Consider the following 18,391-nt stretch of genomic DNA (forward strand, 5'->3'; position numbering starts at 1 on the left):
GTTATATTGACTCTATATGTACACTTTTTGGGCACATTGTGAGTAGGCACTAAATGAGTGGACATGGAGAGCCCTGTTGAAGGTGCCATTGATGTGAAGACTGGGAGCAGTGGGGCCTTTTTTTATTTAATGGTGGGAGTGGGACAGATGATGGTGGGAATGATCATCTGCAACTTTGTGTGAATTCTAAGCTGACTCTCAAAGATCCAAATCTCTTGTCTTCTCATTGTTGCCCAAATGGAGTCTGATTAGCCATGTGGGCCCATTTTTTGCCTCACACGGCATTGTGGTAATGGACCAAAATCCTCTTCGGTACAACAGTGGTCCGGTTTCATTAAATTAGGGAAGCATCTTATAAAATAAAAAAAAAAGTATAATTTTAAATCCATTATACAACACAAAACCCGAACTGGAGAGGATTTTGTTCCCTGTAGTAACAACGTGGTTTGAGTTGTGGATTAGAACTTGGACCAGATGGGAGCACAAATTCGAAGAGGAACTTTAACTGGTCATAACTATAAGCCTGTGAAGCACGGACACTCTTTCCAGGGGTCCTGTATCAGTGTCGGACATCGACACTCGTGTCCGACACTTCTTTGAAATGTCCAGAAATTATTTTTTATTGGACACGGCTTGGATACGCAGAGGACATGGGGTGGACACGGCTCGGACACGTGGGGGACACGGCGGGGTATATTTTGTAATTTTTTTAAAGATAGGACACGGCGGGGTATATTTTGTAATTTTTTTAAAAAAAATAAATGGGGTAACTAATGTAATTTACTAATTTTAAAAGTTTAAAAGTAAAATTTTGAAAAAAAAAAAAAAAAAAAACAACTACAGACAACAGAGTATTACACATAAATTTTATTTTCTCTCACTTCCTCTCTCAGTCTCTCCTCTTCTTCAATTATCTCTTTACATGAACAAGACATTTTTTTTTTTTAAAGTTACATGAACAAGACTTTGTGAAAGACTGAAAGTATATATGTTTATTCATATACATATTTAGCTCAATATAGCTATATTTCTTCTGCACATCTTTGTTTGAAATTTGGATTAACTTTATTTTTCATTTATTTTCTGTTTTGTCTTGTCTATGTTTTTCTTATAACAGAGATGAAATTATTGAAATTGGTCCTGTTATTTGTTATTGTTTTATTTGCAATTTTGTATTTATATATACCTATTTGTTATTAGGAAAATGAATGAGCAATGTTCTAGTTATCATATTTTGAATATATAATTATATATATATATAATTTTATAGGCGTATCCCCGCCGTGTCCGTGTCTTATTTTTTTGAAATTTGCCGTGTCACTTCATAGCTATAAGCTTTTTTTGCAAAAGTCTACTGGGCCCAAGTCCTAGCTAATAATGGCCTGTCTAGCCCAAATTGAATGTTCTGCTCATTCTTGTATTTTGGACTTTGGAGATGAGTCAGTTTGATGGGATGGGCTTTCCACATTTAAAAATACACACCATTAGTTTGAAAGAACACAACAATCAATGTCAACCAACCAGGCCTATTGGCCAGCCCAAAAATAGAGTAAGTTTGCTTGTATATCTTTTGGACCTGGCCAGAAATTGGGCCTCGTTTTGGGCTAAAAGAGTCTGAATTGGATTGCATAAAAAGGCCTCTTAATTTGATGGTTTCTTTGAATTAGGGCTTTGAACCCACTTTCTCATTGCATTAGAGACTGAAACTGTTGTCATCTTCAATGGAGTTAGTGAAGATGCCAAGTGCCAAACAATGGGAAATTTTAAAAATTTTCATTTTCAAGCAAAGATGAAAATAAGCAGGTACAAATTAGATATGGTTAAGTTACCTTTAGGGTTTTTATTAATGGCACAATTCAAGACCGCAAGTATTTATGCTCCGTTTTTTTCGACGTAAATATCTTCTTCGAAAAATATTTTTCATTTTCAAGTAAAATAAATATATTTTATTTTTTAGTACTTGATAAAGGTCTAGGTTGAAGTTAAGGTTGAGTCCATAGAGTTGGGTTTGTAAAATAATTTTCGAAATTTGATGGGTAAGTAATTTTTTGTTAGGTTTTAATAAAATATTTTACTTTGTAAATATTTTACTTAAATTTTTGACAACGAAACACCAAAAAATAAAAAATATTTTACGTCTAAACAAATAGAAACATTGAAATATTATATAAAAAGTGATTGTAAGACAACATAATAATAATAATAATAATAATAATAATAATAATAATAATAATAATAATAGTGTGGCTACAACTGCAATACATTTTAAGGAGATTCACGTGCTTGAGTTTCTCATCCGAAACACAAGGCACATGAATGATGGTGCCAACCACTACAAGCACTTGGCACTTGCTATGAATGTTTAGCGCAATACCTATCCTTTGAAACATTTTATAATTTGTTTGAATTTTTTGTCAAACCAATTATATATATATATATATATAAAATGTTTATATATATATATATATATAATTGGTTTGACAAAAAATTCAAACCAATTATAAAATGTTTCAAAGGATAGGTATATATATATATATATATATATCATCATAGATTGCAGATGCCTCAATAGTCTAATGGTTAATGTCTCCGGTAAATTTTAGGAGTGCCAAATTTCCACTCTTTACACCTATTAATCTAACTTCTAAATCTGATAATAGAATTAACAAGTATTTGAACTAAATTATCATGACATGCAATAAAATCATATGCTCAATCAAGCTATGCTCGCACATTTCATCCCTTCATCATATCAAAAATCTCGTCATGGTTTTTCACCGTGTGGTCCAGTCCAATCAAAACACTTCAACTACGAAAAGTGAACCATAAGAGAATATAATAAGATATCCAGTCCAATCAAAACACTTCAACTACTAAAAGTGAACCATAAGAGAATGTAATAAGATATCCAGTCCAATCAAAACACTTCAACTACCAAAAGTGGACCATAAGAAAATGTAATAAGATATTACAAAGAAATTTCAACACGAGTTTTGATGAGTCAAGACCACGAGTGCTCTACCAATGCCCGAAAGTCCATCCTAAAACCCCACCGAAAGAGAAAACCGTTGCTTTGGTCATCTTTCCGTAGAAACTACATAAAAGAACCCTCTAAGACAGGGCAGCCAAAGGAAAAAGGAAAATGTACATGGAAAGAATAAAAAGGACACTATCAAAAATATTAATTCTGAATTGTCCTATACAAATCAAAATATATTAATACACATCGTTTGGAAAATCAATTAAATATGTAATAGCTACTGAATTTGAATTATTTAATTTAGTGTGACACCACCATATTTATATATGAAAGAATTAATATATATCGTTCCAAAATGAATGAAATATGTGACATGACTCATGACTTTAAGAAAGAAAGAGAAAAACGATGGTGACGCCCACTAAAGACTCTCATCACAGTCTTGGTTACAATAAAATGAAGGTAAATAGACTGAAAAAATTCTCTCTGTAGACTTATATACAATTTATTTGTATTGTAATACTTCCATGGTCAAAGTGGAAGACGTAACTCCTACGCAGTAGCACACCCCACACAAATACGCCAAATGCTAAGGCGAGCAAAATTTATAGGGATTTTGACATTTGCAATTTCGTGTGTATACATAGTTTGTATTATACATATACATATATATATATATAACTCTAAAGAATAGCCTAAGGACAATATGTTTGATCTTATATTTTTGAGGTTGGGAGCTCAATTCTCCTTGTGACCATTTTCAGTAAAATTTTTTTTGGTTAGATAGCGTGGAACGTCACTGATTATTATGGAATGCTCTAAAAAGTTCTTTTAATATATATATATATATATATATATATATATATATATATATGGGATCGCCCTGTTAAAAGATGTGTGAAATTTTTTTCAATTGGGACAACAGTTGAATATTAATAAGACTAATTTTTTTGAACCATGATAATAAATATAAAAAACTTAAATGTTGATTGATAATATTTCATTCAATACATTTATAATTTAGTTTGATAAGTTTTCACCTTTTAAAAATGTTGTATCAGATTTTCGATGTGTTTAAATATACTTCTCTTAATATATATATTATTATATATATATATATATATATATATATATATTATAAATTAAATATGCCTCTATGTTTTCTTTGTTTTTTAAAAAATATATAAATAAGAAATATAAACTATTAGACGTAGTAGTCACTAGTTGCTTAAACATGTTTCTTCCTAATTTTCTCTCGTCTTTGTATTGAAATTGAATTTTACGTATCAAATATATTTTTTAATTTTGTAGGAGTATTTAAATAATTATTGAAAAGATAGAAATGCAAAACTAAAATAACAAAAAAGTTGAATCTAACATAGACGTGGGGAGAGAGATGGAGAGTTGATTACTTCTTATTTTTTATTTTTAATAATGACCTAAAACTTCATATACATGAAGTATTATAAATCTCTAATGGGATGGGATTGAGCGAGGTCGGTGCATATGTGTGCATCATGTTTCATGATCGATTCTTATTACGTGCAAATAATTTATTAAGAGTTATGTTTGTGGATATAGTCCGAGCTTAGGGACACTTTATATGACTCCCGAACACCCAAATTATTTAGGTGGGGGACCATTGAAAAATGAGAATCATGACCTAAGTCACACAATTCTTTTTAATAAGGGTCACTCTTACGTTTTGAGAGCGTTTTTGCTTTTGTTCAAATTCTTCTTATTTATGATTTAATTTTACTGTTCTTACATTTTTACTTTTGAATTTGCTTTATCTTCCGTTCCGGTAACTTAGATCATAACTTATCATATTAAACTGCTTGTACATAGTTTGGCGGCAATTAGTCCAACCGTCCAAACACAACCTCTACCATAGTCAAATGCCAGCCCTAAATTTGAGGGTTGCAGTGTTCCATATGATCTGACGGACCACAAAATCTGGACGAAGATAACAAAGATTGCACATAAATCCATATAATGTAAATTATTGTGGGTTGAAAACAAGATATTTTGAAGAACTAGTTTGGCCCCACTTTTTATAAATATTACTACCATCTTTATGAGACTAATGATTTCTTTATGATTCAATCAGCGTCTTTAAAAGCAAGGCAGTCATTGACAAATTAAATAATTGTGATAAATTCTTGTTAAGTTGCATTAATTCCTCACAAACGAGACGTTAGCGTAGACGTGGATTTCTCCAAATATATGATTGTTATGATTAATATTAAATTCTATGTTGTAAATATAATATGTACTTAAACTGAACCGTTACAGTTTTCCCTAAAGTCACCTTATCAGGCCTTGCTTATTCGGGATGACTCACTCGGATGTTTTAGGTAAGAAGTTTTGTAATTCAATTAAAAATTTTAAACTATTAAGACAAATTCATACTCAATTCATACATTCACGAAATATTCTCCCAATCATACGAATAAGTAACAAGAAGCGGATCCAAAAATTGTCAATGTGATGGATTAAAATTAAACATAAATTTAATAACACAATTTTAAAATAAATTTTTTTTAATAACATAATCTAGATAAATATTTGAATTCAAATATTACAAAATATCTATTTATTAGGCCCCTTTATTTTAGTATTATGGTTTAATTGACTTGGGTTTGTTTGGATAGATTAATTCTAATAATATATATATATATATATATATATATATTTTTTTTTTTTGTGGCTAAATTTACCCATAATAATAATAATAAAAAAATTTCTTTTTGGGTTGGCTGGAGCCCAGCCCAGCCCAGCCCTCCCTTGGAACCACCATTAAGTATGGTGAATTTTTTTTATTTTTAAAAGGTGTAATTTTCAAATTTTAATAAAATTTTCTTATTTTAACAGTGTTTAACACAAGCGATAGATACATAATAGATTTTAAATGTCACTTAAAAGAATCAAGTTGAAATATACACATTTACCATTTCATTCGAATTCAATATGCACAAGTCCCCATATACAACCTCTTACTTTCCGAGATAAGAAACAATGAAGTCATTTTATATTAAAATTGGATTTGTTCAGGAAGAGTGAGATATAAATTTTTTTTTGGGGAAGGTGAGTGAGACATTATTTTGCAAGAGAGTAATCGTCCGGATTCTATTTAAAGCCAATACGGCGTTGGACACTTTGAAAAGACAACCATAAACATATAGTCACATACGTAGTATGTCTTTGGTTTGGAGTTACTTTCTCGTCAAGTGCAGTACCAGACTTAACTTGCCTTCTTACAACAGTTTCAACTATGAACAAGAATTGGGTTCGTGACACGTGTACACCAACCTAGTAGAGTGACACAGTGCCCAAAATCAATGAGGACTCTATGCATAAGAAAACTTGAAAGATAATGCCCAAACCTAATTATACAATAGATACATATGGTATATGTGTGAATATATAATTATATATACACTTAAATAGGTATATGGTATATTTGCATGTGCTAAGTCACTATTTTTATTTATTTATTTTTTAAAATATATATATCTCCCTCACAACACACGTAATTAAAAATGCGATTAAAAAACAAAACCTTAAAGATTTATCTCTCAAATCTTTACCAACATCGCTATGTCTTTAGGAACCACTACTTTAATTAATCGAATATTATTCTTACATTTCAAACGAACTCTTTTTCCTATTTGTTGTTTATAAGATTGAAATTTTGTTTGAACTTTGAACACTCGTTCGGGCTCTAACGTAACTTTGGTATGGTGTATATATAATTATACGTGTTAAGAAAAAAATATATATATAAATATATATAGTTTTATATGTTAGACCTAATTATATCACCCAAGTCGTCTACTTGGAAGTTTTTTCCCAAAAGATGCCAAGTGTAACGTGTAAGATGAATGAAATAGAATAAACAAATAAACATAGCACAACTGCCACATGGTGGTTAAGGGGACATAATTGTGGCATTACATGTTATTACAACTTCACCAACACCCTGTTGAATTTTGTTCACTTATGCCCTTATGATTACAAATGAAACTCAAATTCACCACAAACTACAAAATACTATCTCACTCCTCTCTCTTTTTCTCTCTAGAGCTTATGTAAAGAAACCATCATACCAGACATCATCCACCCAAGCAGCACGAAATTCCAAATCATTTTCGTAAAAATGGACCCGAAGTTCGCCGGAAAGCCCATCACCGCCCAATACTCGGCCCGAATTGACATCGACCAGATGCCAGACACCCCAAACCGCGGGGCCCACCACCGCCGGGCCCAGTCCGAGACCTTCTTCCGCTTCCCGGATGACATCCTCCTGGACGACGTCGTCGCCGACGACTTCAACCTCTCAACCCTAGAACTCCCCTCGCTCTCCTCCGACACCGACAACAACATCCCCATGACCGTCGATTCCTCCAAATCGGACTCATCCAACGGCGGCGAAAACCCCAAGCCGAAGCCGGCGGCGGGACCCATCAGCCACTTCAGGAGCTTGTCGGTCGATGCCGATTTTTTTGACGGGTTAGGGTTTGGTTCGTCCGCCGCGGACGGCGGCGAGTTCGGCGCGAAGCCGGCGGCGGAGAAGAGAGTGGGTCATCACAGGCACAGCAGCTCCATGGATGGTTTTACGTCGTCGTTTGAGGAGGAGTCCATGTTGAGATTGATGGATGGTGGGAAGAAGGCCACGGCTCCTGATAGACTCGCTGAGCTCGCTTTGATTGATCCCAAGAGAGCTAAAAGGTTTGAACTTTTTACCTAATACGTTGACTTCTATTTATTTTTAGTTTAATTGGGATTTTTTTAATGTAATTTTGAATCTTTTCTTTCTAAGCAATTTGTATAGTTTGATTGCACTCCTATAATATTAAAAAATTGTTTTTTGTATTTTTTTTGGTGTCATTTTTGTGTTTTTGGTTCATTGAGTGGTAAATGGAAGTATGGAACAGTTTTGTTTTTCATTGTACTATGAGTACTTGGTTTTGGGTTAATTGTTCTTTGTTTGGTTTCTGAGAAAATGGAGGAAAATAGATGAAACCAGAATTTGTGATCTCTTGTTATCTTTTGTAGTAGTAGTTTTCAAAAACTGGAAAAAAGTCTTAAACTGCTGAGTCTAATACAGCCACTCTAAATTAGTCCAGTTGAATTTCTATTACTAAAAGACTACAACAGCAAAAAACCAAGGGAGTTAAAGAATTGGTTTCCTTTGTTTTATTACATTTTTTCCAGCAATCTTGTCGGATTCTCTAGTTCTGGTCGATTTGTCTGTTGGTTTTCTTGTGCATTCTTCACTTCTGTATTTCTTAAATTTATAACTCCTCAACAATTTTGGTCTCATTATAGGGTTTTGGTAGTAATTGAGAGTTTGCACTATACAAATACATTCCTCGTGTGAATTTAATTTTTACGCTACTTGTAGGATTCTTGCAAATCGGCAATCTGCAGCGCGTTCAAAGGAGCGAAAAATACGTTATACGAGTGAGCTGGAGAGGAAGGTGCAGACACTTCAGACAGAAGCAACCACTCTCTCTGCACAGGTCACGTTGCTGCAGGTATGGACCCTGCATTACTTTCACTACTTCAGAAAATGAGTATATGGATAATTTCCTGGTGTGACATAAAACCAAAGGTTGATTTTGAGGTAGAACCACATGCTGATTGATGATGAATTTTGTGATTTTGCCATGATCATAAACATTTTGTACCTATGCCTTTTCTTTGATATATATGCGTGGTTTAGGAAGAGTGCTCTTTTGTTGGTGGGGAAGGTAGTGCACTTATTGGATATGTTTGTGTGTGTATATAATTTTTTTTTTTGGGAAAGAAAAGATCAGCAAGTTAAACCCAAAATATTTGACTGGATTGATATTTTTGAGCGGAGTCATTCATAATTTCTTGCATCTTCACAAAAGCACTATTGAATCGGTTGACGTATGTGCAAACCTGTGTCATCGTTTTTGGATGTGGTCTTTTTAGGGGAATGAGTTGCCTCAAGCCTTTTTTGAATCATAGAAAGGACAAGGAAAAACATAGAAAGAAAAATGCTCGACAATCTTTTAGAAAGGAACCCATAAGCAAGTAATTTTCACAATTGTCCCCCCCTTTCTTTTATTCATAATATGATCCAAAAAGAGGCTAACATGTGAAACCTAGAAGTTTGAGAAAATACACTCATCAAATTGTTTTTTAATACAAAAACAAATTGGGAAACACAGATAGACAGTGATGCATCTAGTATAACTGATATTCCTTTAGGTCTCCAGATGATATTTTATGTAACTCATGATTACAATTGTAAGTATCATTTATATCTTCAACATAAAAGTTCATCCTCTTTGGGTAGTTGGAGAATTGTTTTATCCTTTCTTTACATAGTCAATACCAAATTAAATTGAGTCGTAACTGTCTTTTCGATCGCTTGAAGTGTTCAATTTCATGCAAATGAGAGGTAGACTAAACCTTACTGGGGATCAGAGATAGTTCAGAACAATAAAACACTCCCATAACTGTGCCAAGGTTTGAAAGGGGTGAGAAAAAAAGCTTCAATGTATAAATAACGGGAACAATGCCAAAAAAATATGCTGCTATATACTCAATGTCATAATTGCTTGTGATTTGTAGAAGCAGTCAGCTTCCTTCGACTTGTATTAAGGTAAACACCAGAATTGTCCTCCAACACCACCATAAATATCACTGACCTTCCCTATTAGAATAAGTAACTATTAGAATTTTGTCAAGTAAAGTGAGAGGGCTGGAGTATGGATCACATTACATGTAGGGTATTACCCAAGTGAGAACACTTGGAGGTCTAGAACCAATGATGTTGATTGTGGCTTGATAAGACACTTTCAGGAAGTTGATTATAGTGCCTTTAAGGAAGATGTGATGGGTTTAGGTGGAATGAGTTCTATCATCTGAAAATTGACTTTTAGTTTCTTTAGCAAGTTTCTCTATGTAATCGAATATGATACTCCACTTCTTATTTAGAATTATATCCTCCGCTGTTCAAGCTATTTGTGCACAGTTTGAACCTCCCATTATATCCACATACTCATTCCACTTTTTGAAGTGGAAGAAGACTTTTAGTCATCTTCTTAATCAGTGACATTTAAGGCGATCATAAAAATTTTGTTTATACATTTGAGTATGTTTGTGCAAATACTGGTTGTAGCTTTGTTGTCTACTATGCACAACTAGGGGCGGAGCCAGGAATTTGTTTCAGGGGGGGCGCCATATTAAAGATGATAAATTATATTTTTTTCAATCGAAAAGTGATACAAGACAATAAATCAAAAAATAAAACTGTACTAATGGTGGAATAATAGCATTTAATAATTTGAAAAATAATTATTTAAAAAAAATAGGAACATAAAAATACCGACCATAAGGCAACAAATTTAATTACCAAACTTTGAAGAGAAAAAAAAAATAGTTTGAATAAAGGAATGCAACTTTTTTTTAAAGAGAATATAAAGCAGAAGAAGAAGAAGAAGAGGAGGAGGAGTAAGAATGAAAAGAAAGGAAAAATTAAAGATATTTTTTAAAAATAATTATTTTAGTGGGCATTTTTGTAAAATTTTATAAATTATAGGCCTATTTGCAATAAAAATTAATTGCCCCAAGGGTTAATAATTATTTCAGGGGGCATTTTTTAATTTTTTATAAATTATTGGCCTTTGTGTAATAAAAATTAATGGCCATTTTCTTAAAATAAATTATTTCAGGGGGGGCATTTTGAAAACTTTTGTAAATTATAGGTCATTTTGTAATTAAAACTAATGGGCCAGCATGGTCCCAGGGGGGTCATGGGCCCCCCCTGGGCCTATGCTGGCTCCGCCCATGTGCACAACGCTCCTGTTGTGGCCTTGATTGTTGGTTTGCACTCAGGTGTGTAAGGCGGTGTTTGTTGGTTCTTATGTCTATTTTTTATTTGTTTATGACGTGTCGTGATGCAATGAAGGTTTACAAACTGATTTCATACATGACCTGATTAATCGCAACATACTGAATTAGCCCTGGCTTCTCAGCATTATCTATATTTTAAGATATAGTTCACCTTTTCCCTCTTTCCCAAATATGATGAAGAAACTTTAGTGCAATTTCAAGTTTTAGGTTTCTAGGTGGTGTTTCTTCTAGCATCATCCAACAGTGGGCAGTATTCTTCTGGTTGCAACTTGCAAGATAGCGTTGTCTCTTCTATGGCCCCTTATCATTTTGAGTTGGAACATATGACATTAGTTGTTGAGATACATGATGTTTCTGCCACAACTTGCTTTGTGTGAGGATTAATCAGTCATTCACCCTGTCTCTTCCAAATTAATTCCAGCGGCTAGATTGTGAAATTCTGCTCAATTTTTTTTTTCTTCTACACTTACTTTGATGCTAGGGTCTACACCAGGAAATGGCCCATATTTTATTTTCTGTTATGCCACTTGTGTTTCCTTCGTTTACAAATATACTTAATCTGATTAAATTTCCTTCAAAGCTTATATGTTTTATTACAAATATACATAGAACAGATACAAAATTGTGAAAAGAGTGAGATTTCCCACTTGCAAATATTGTTTCATGTTGATGCAGAGAGACACTACTGGGTTGACTTCTGAGAATAAGGAACTCAAACTGCGGTTGCAAGCAATGGAACAACAGGCACATCTTCGAGATGGTACGCATAGTTTAAAGAATGTGTATGTTATTCTCATGGAAATTTAGGAACCACTTGTAATTGAAGCGACTTAGTCACTTCCTACTCATCTTAGGACAGTCATCAAAACCGAAATATTGTCATTTACTGAAACCTGAATCAACAGCATCCTTGAATGATCTTATTTTATATAAGCATTAGCTGGAAACAAGTGCGTGTATAAAAAGATACATGCACAGGGATGATATGGTTCAGGTCTATGTCATTTTCGCGGCTCCCTTTGACAAATATCATTTCAAGTTTGACTGGTTTGCACCCATTTTATAATTCATAATTTATAAACGCTTTTGTAATTTGTTGCCTGCAGCACTAAATGAAGCATTGAGGGATGAAGTGCAGCGGCTTAAGATAGCAACTGGGGAACTCCCAGCCGCCAACGGAAATCCTTTCAATAGAGGTTTGCGTCCCCAGTTTTCCCCCCACCGGCAGGCATTTCATCACTTTGGTACCAACCCAACTCAGCAACAGCAACAGCAACAGCAACAGCAACAGCAACAGCAGCATCATATGGCTCAGTCAACGGCTAACAACCAAACTCAGAGTGGGCAGCCTCAACCCGGCTTTTTGGACTTCAATTAAATGGTTTAGTAACATCCAGAGAAGTATAAGATAACTAAAGGTAAGCATCATGTGTATATATGTGTGTGTGTTGCAGGTAAAGATTGTGAATGGGTTTACTCAGATCAGTCCTTTGTATCAGTTATACATATGGGTTATGAATATGATAGATACTATGAGGGGTATAAAGCATGCTATAGAGCAATAAGATCCTAGTGTAGCATTAATGGTTGACTGATTGTTGTAATTTATTTTATTGATTTTGAAATTTCTGTGAACAGTTAGCATCTTAAATTAGAATGGTCTTTGTAAATCAGATCTTACCTTTAGGGATAATGAATTATTTAACTATAATCAGATAGAGAACATATAGTGGGCATGTTCAAAATATATGGATAGCATCCTCTTCTATGTTTATCTTGCAGGGTTAAAATTTTCAAACTAGTACTGATTGCTAAAGGAATGAGCAATTGACAAGAATGTTATCTCAATGGGTGGGTGAGAAAATGATGAAAAGTGAAAATAGCGAAAAGAATGAGGAATTGAAAAGAGGGTTATCTAAATGGGTGGGTCCGAAAATGCTGAATACTGAAAAGACATCCAACAACTCTGATTTTATAGTAGTATAATTACTGTAAATTATATATTAGTGTATTTACTGCATAGTTAATGCAGCTTCAAAGCATATAATTTTGGGATAATCAAAACAATGTTGGACTTCACTATCACCCCCTTAAAGCGTCTAGGGTTAGGAAATGTTCACACACATAAACGCCCCGGCAGATAAATATACTTAATACTTAGATATGAATGACTAATAAGAGAATCAAAATAAGAGAATCAAAACAAGAGAATACAGCTTCAAGATAAAATCAACATCTCTCATTCATAGACAAGTTACATAGCAAAACAGAAGCCACGTGTTCTCTTTTAACATAAATGAAAATGATTTATTTCATTTTTAAAGGACAGAGCAACCATGAATCCACACTACCTTATGCAAATTGTATCGAGAAGTGTGCCATCCATTTAACATCTCCCTGGCACGGAGATGTGAAATATTCGAAGGCCATAAATTATAGCCCAGCATGCCTGAAAATTTTGATAGCCTTTTGTTAAGAACATCAAATGAATGCAATACACACACACATATATATCTGTATAGCTCTCTTACTAAGAATGTTCACAGACAAATAGTAGGTAAAAAGACATGTTAACAGAGATCCCCACATGGACAAATATAATTTGCCCCTGTAAGCAAAGCCAATCTAAAACTCTAAATTTTTTCATAGCAAAACAAAATTTATCACCAGGGTAAAAATATAGATCAACTGAAAGCGAAGTCTCATTAACTAAAGTTTAGCAAATTAGTACAACAAACAACAGTAGATTGTAGAAGTTCTCAGTTGCAGAAATAAAATCACTTGTGAAGTGCGCAAGAACAATTCTCTATCCCTACATCTTCTGCAAGACAAGGAGGTTGAACTTTCTCATCTTGATACCAGATCGAACGTTTCTGAACTAATTCGCTAAGGAAATCATCCAGCTTCTCAATGGTGACATTGGGCATCACAATAACATGTGCCATATTTCGTTCACAAGCAAGTTGCCACCTCCGAATGAACTCCTCATCTTGAGGTCGCTCAAAGACAACTGTGCTGCTCAACTCATTTAGCATAGCACTAATCCCTGCTTCCCTAAGGCGGTCTTTCAAGTAATGAGCGTTTCTAAGGCACTTCTGGACTTCTTTCTGGAACCCCTTGTAACCTTTTCTGTTTAGAGTGTACCAAAGGAAAATTGGAGCATGGCCGTTCCGGCTTCCCATGATTGTTGCATCCCTTGACGCAAGGTACTCCACATTACTTGAGAGGGCATTAATGTGCTGTAACCTTGTCATCTGGACGCCGCAAGGCATTGGACATCCCACAAACTTGTGACCAGAAACACTCACACTTCCAATGGGCTTCTTGAAACTGACCTTGGGTGCCTGTTCATCACCAATAACTAATAAGCCAGTGAAATAAAACATGAACCATGATACAATGACATTGAGTAAAAAATTGCACACAAGAATAAATGGTTGACAACAAGATCCAGAAGATCTTTGAAATTTCTTGGTGTCATGACTAGAATACTCTATTTTTTGATGTGGCACACTGTTATGGCTTACTCCATTTAGAGCAGTCAATCACCTATAAAAATGCACAAACAGAGATTCTCTGGTGAAACTCATCTTCTAAGGAGTTGCCATGGTGGAAGGAAACTGCCATAAGGCAGGCAAGATGATGAGATGGCTTGGAACGCACCATAGGAGCTTAAATCGCAGTCAGATTGAGGACAAGAATATGAAAGGACTCATTGTTGTGGAATTGGGCTCCCAATGGCCCTTATGTGGAGATACCATAACTGGGTTGGGGCTACAAGCGTTTGGACTTGCAGGTGGCAGGCCCATAACCAGTCGGAGACATCCCAATCCATGAGACTTCTGGGTTGATCTGCAGGACTGTGGCTCAACCATAAAGGCTGATTCTTGAATTTCTACACTGTGATTCGACTCACAAGGCTGTTGGCTGTAGAGCCACAGGCCTGACCAGAGCCTCAACAATTCAAATGAGTTGTAAATACATGGCCCTCAAGGCCACCAGAGCAAAGGACACAATGTCCTGTCGGACAAAGGAGTACCTGCCCAAGCCCTGTAATGTCACTGCTTCACCCATCAAGCCAAGAATCTCAGACAGCTCCATGTGGTGCACAGATGCACTTAGTGTTGAAGGGTGGTAGCATGTTACAAGGCACCAAGCCACTTGGGTTCCTAGACACTTCTGTCTCAATCACATTATGGTGTAAGTTGCTTTTGGAAAGGACAGAGAGACTTCCAACTAGGGGATTCCTTATTCATCCCATGTCATGTTAACAGTGCCAAGTAACATCTACGCATGGCCACACCTCATGTTTTCTCTAGTGGTCAGTTCCGTGATAACTCATGAACTTATTGGTCATTCATTGACCGGTGATCACACATCAGTTAGAGATGAGCTGCTTACAACTCATAAAATTATGGGTCCAAAAACTTTTGCATGTGCAAGACATGAGTAATAAGGATAAGGTAGATCTACTTACACGTTTGACAAATGGCATCATAAGACCAAATAGAGCTCCATCACAATGGATGTAAAACCGGTCATGTGAATATCCACATTCTTCAAGGGTCGATATGACAAGATCAAGATCATCGACAGCTCCTTTAACAGTAGTTCCTGCAATTCAGAGAAGCACAAATAAGTATATGGCTTCGACCTTCCATTACGCGAGCGTACAGAGAGAGAGAGAGAGATACCTATATTCACGTTGAGTATGGCCGGCTTCCCCTTGTTAGGAAGTAGTTTGGCTTTAAAATCTGCACAATCAATCTCCCCAGTGACTAACGTGCCAACTTTTATACATTCCATTCTGTACATTCTTGCCGCTTTAAAAACAGAGTAATGCGACTCTCGTGAAGCATACAGAATTCCATCTGGAAAAACCTCTCTCCTGCATTTCATTGTTTATGTTAGAACTATTCTTGAACAGACATGATTGATCTTCGAAAAGTAAACAAGTATCATCAAGCTAAGATATACGACACTAACCCAACTAGAATTCCATGAAGATTGCCTTCAGTTCCACAGTTTGTTATGTATCCCCAGAATTCATCTTTCTCTATCTCCCACAGACGGGCAAACCAATCCAAAACACCCACTTCAAATTGTCTTGAATGGACACCATAGTTGCTCTCAATAAATGGATCACCAAGGTTGTTAATGGAGAAATGCTGCAACTGTGCTAGAGCACCATAATCGAAGTCCAGATTATATGGATATCCTGTAACAAAATTTCACATCCAAAAGCCATAAGAACCCAGTATGTTACCATTAAGAATTAAGTAAGCTCTTCAAAAGCTTCATTAGTGGCTAACTTCAGGCCATGAACTACAAAAAGTTTAACCTTTAAGAAACTGATACAGGTAATACATTACAACTTTGTGGTCCTCTTCATGAAAGAGTTCAAAGAAAGAAACATCCTTAACAAAAACGTTATGGTAGCTATAAATTGTGCATAAGAAGTTAAGAACCAGCATAATAACAAAGTTACATATTTGATACTGAAGCTCTCTTGTGGTTACATTGGTCTATCCTCACCAAATGATAACACAATAAAAGAACTACAATTCACAGAGCTCAAATGCAGTAACACAAAAAATAGGGCAAATTATACACTTCTACAAATAAGATTCATAAAAGGCACATATGGAAGTATTAGTAACTTTTATCATATATACAAAATATCAATCCATATATAAAAGTTCTGACAAATTCAAATTCTTAATGTCTCAAGTCCATGTTTGGCAGATATTGAATTGACATTGAATGTCACACACACACACACACATATATATATTATAAGTAAATGTCACGTATCAACTGGTTGGGTAAAAATAAGAAACACAACATCCAATCCCCTCAACAAGCTGTCAATTTTGCGACATAATAACGCCAAATAGAGAAATGACATGAGTACACAAAGAAAGAACACACCTTTTGTGATTTCTAAAGTTGGACATACTAGATATAGACAGGTGAATAAAATAAAGTTGCCCATGTCTGGCAAAATTGGATCAAAAAATTTAGAAAAAAAAAAAGACTGAAGAAATTCAGAAATTGTTTTAATTTTCTTCCTATATTTAGTGCAAATATAAAACACTTCACAAATATGGTTGAAACTGGTAATTCCAAACATCTAAAAGAAGGTGAGAAAATGGATCTTCAAAGAAAAACAAATGCCTGCAAATTCTAAAACTTACGAACTTGCTATATATGCAAGAGATTTCATTTCGAATCCCTCTAGATTTATCAAAGACGTAAACTTCGTTCCCATATAACCTCATTTTAGCACTTGAAGTAATTCATTTCCCATCATTTGGGTTCTTAAGAACAAGTAATTAAGCAGATGCTATGAAATCTACCGACAACCAAAAATAACAAGATAGATGGAGTTTACATTTCCTATTTCTTTTATTTTCCTGCATTTTCACAACAAACAAACAGAGCAAAAATGAAGTAATCAAAATCAATGCAATTATAAAAATGAAACCATTACAAGTTTACCTAAATGGTGTTGGGTCCTGTCGATGAGAGTCCTCCGATACCTAGCCAACACGCCGGCCATATAGGCCTCCTTATCACCAGTGGACTCGTCGTCAGCATCTGGCTCCGTGACGGCGAGGCACGTGGTGTGCACGTTCCTCCCCAGCACAATCTCTCTTTTCTTCTCTCCACCTTTTCCCAAGTCCCCGTTCACCACGTCCTCACCGTTCGCCACGGCCAGCGGTGGCAATGGCTCCGGAACGACGGCCGTGGGATCAAATTCCCCCGACAAATGCCCCACTTTACCGTTGGATAGCGCCGAGGTACCTTCAACTTCAACACTCCCGACCATGGTGATTGTGTTCTTCGATACTGTCAACAAACAGATCTATCAATGTGGATCTACAGATTTATAGATCTGTTAATTAATAGAAAACGAGATTAGGAGCTAGTGATAAATATATATTATATATATGTATATGTATGTATATGTGTATGTATATAAGAGAGAGAGAGAGAGGAGAGACCTTGTCTGGTGGGAGCTATTGGAGAGGAGAGAGAGTCGGAGGAAGGGAGAGAGAGGGGCAGAGATGTCTGAGCTTCTAATCGAAGTGGAGATTTATGTTGTTGTATTGCAATGTAACAAGGGGAAGGAAACTTCCCTCACAGTTGGACTTGGGGCTCATGGTCAAGCAACCTTCAACCTTATTTATAGAATTTTTTTTTGAGTTTATTATTGTTATTCTATTTACTGAGTAATTGCTTAATTATTAATTAATTTTTTTTACTCTGGATGACTAACTGTAATATTAACCAGCTCTAGCTCTATCCCAAATAAGCGTCTGTCATATTTTAGTTGTCCTAAAATAATTGTCATATATATTTTATAACAATGCCAATTTACCAATAAAAAGATGTAAAATATCATCATATCACTGTACACACTGTAGATAAATTTGATAATCAATTCATTACCAATAAAATACAAAATTATAAAAAGTCACATCTTAAAAAGTTAAACACACATTATTATTATTA

The 18,391-nt window shown here is 35.0% G+C and overlaps 2 protein-coding genes across 3 annotated transcripts; one reads left to right on the plus strand and one right to left on the minus strand.

Annotated features, from left to right (window-relative positions):
* The first annotated feature begins 6,974 nt into the window (after positions 1 to 6,974).
* On the plus strand, positions 6,975 to 12,543 carry LOC132274370 (transcription factor VIP1-like). The gene is made up of 4 exons (XM_059775635.1): positions 6,975 to 7,711; positions 8,388 to 8,520; positions 11,549 to 11,633; positions 11,980 to 12,543. Exons 1-4 carry the CDS (start codon positions 7,140 to 7,142, stop codon positions 12,249 to 12,251), a joined length of 1,062 nt encoding a protein of 353 aa, XP_059631618.1. The 5' UTR covers positions 6,975 to 7,139; the 3' UTR covers positions 12,252 to 12,543.
* Positions 12,544 to 13,499: 956 nt separating this feature from the next.
* On the minus strand, positions 13,500 to 18,039 carry LOC132274369 (serine decarboxylase). 2 transcript variants are annotated; one of them, XM_059775633.1, is made up of 6 exons: positions 17,881 to 18,039; positions 17,375 to 17,725; positions 15,860 to 16,091; positions 15,568 to 15,761; positions 15,351 to 15,487; positions 13,500 to 14,217 (listed from the first exon to the last, which is right to left on the minus strand). In XM_059775633.1, exons 2-6 carry the CDS (start codon positions 17,703 to 17,705, stop codon positions 13,651 to 13,653), a joined length of 1,461 nt encoding a protein of 486 aa, XP_059631616.1. In that variant the 5' UTR covers positions 17,706 to 17,725; positions 17,881 to 18,039; the 3' UTR covers positions 13,500 to 13,650. The 2 variants fall into 2 exon arrangements, with proteins under 2 accessions (XP_059631616.1, XP_059631617.1); XM_059775634.1 differs by having other exon boundaries at positions 17,375 to 17,771.
* Positions 18,040 to 18,391: the final 352 nt, after the last annotated feature.

The sequence above is a fragment of the Cornus florida genome, unplaced genomic scaffold (assembly GCF_030987335.1).
Source record: "Cornus florida cultivar Cherokee Brave unplaced genomic scaffold, ASM3098733v1 CherokeeBrave_3.0.0_Hap2_Chr09, whole genome shotgun sequence".
Taxonomy (NCBI): domain Eukaryota; kingdom Viridiplantae; phylum Streptophyta; class Magnoliopsida; order Cornales; family Cornaceae; genus Cornus; species Cornus florida.

Coding starts and splice junctions, on each gene's coding strand:
- LOC132274370 (XM_059775635.1), top strand. CDS start 7,140: ATGGACCCGAAGTTCGCCGGAAAGCCCATCACCGCCCAATACTCGGCC. Junction 8,521..11,548: donor CACAGGTCACGTTGCTGCAG/GTATGGACCCTG, acceptor ATGTTGATGCAG/AGAGACACTACTGGGTTGAC. Junction 11,634..11,979: donor ACAGGCACATCTTCGAGATG/GTACGCATAGTT, acceptor TGTTGCCTGCAG/CACTAAATGAAGCATTGAGG.
- LOC132274369 (XM_059775633.1), bottom strand. CDS start 17,705: ATGGTCGGGAGTGTTGAAGTTGAAGGTACCTCGGCGCTATCCAACGGT. Junction 15,762..15,859: donor CTTCATGGAATTCTAGTTGG/GTTAGTGTCGTA, acceptor AATGAAATGCAG/GAGAGAGGTTTTTCCAGATG. Junction 15,488..15,567: donor CATACTCAACGTGAATATAG/GTATCTCTCTCT, acceptor TCTGAATTGCAG/GAACTACTGTTAAAGGAGCT.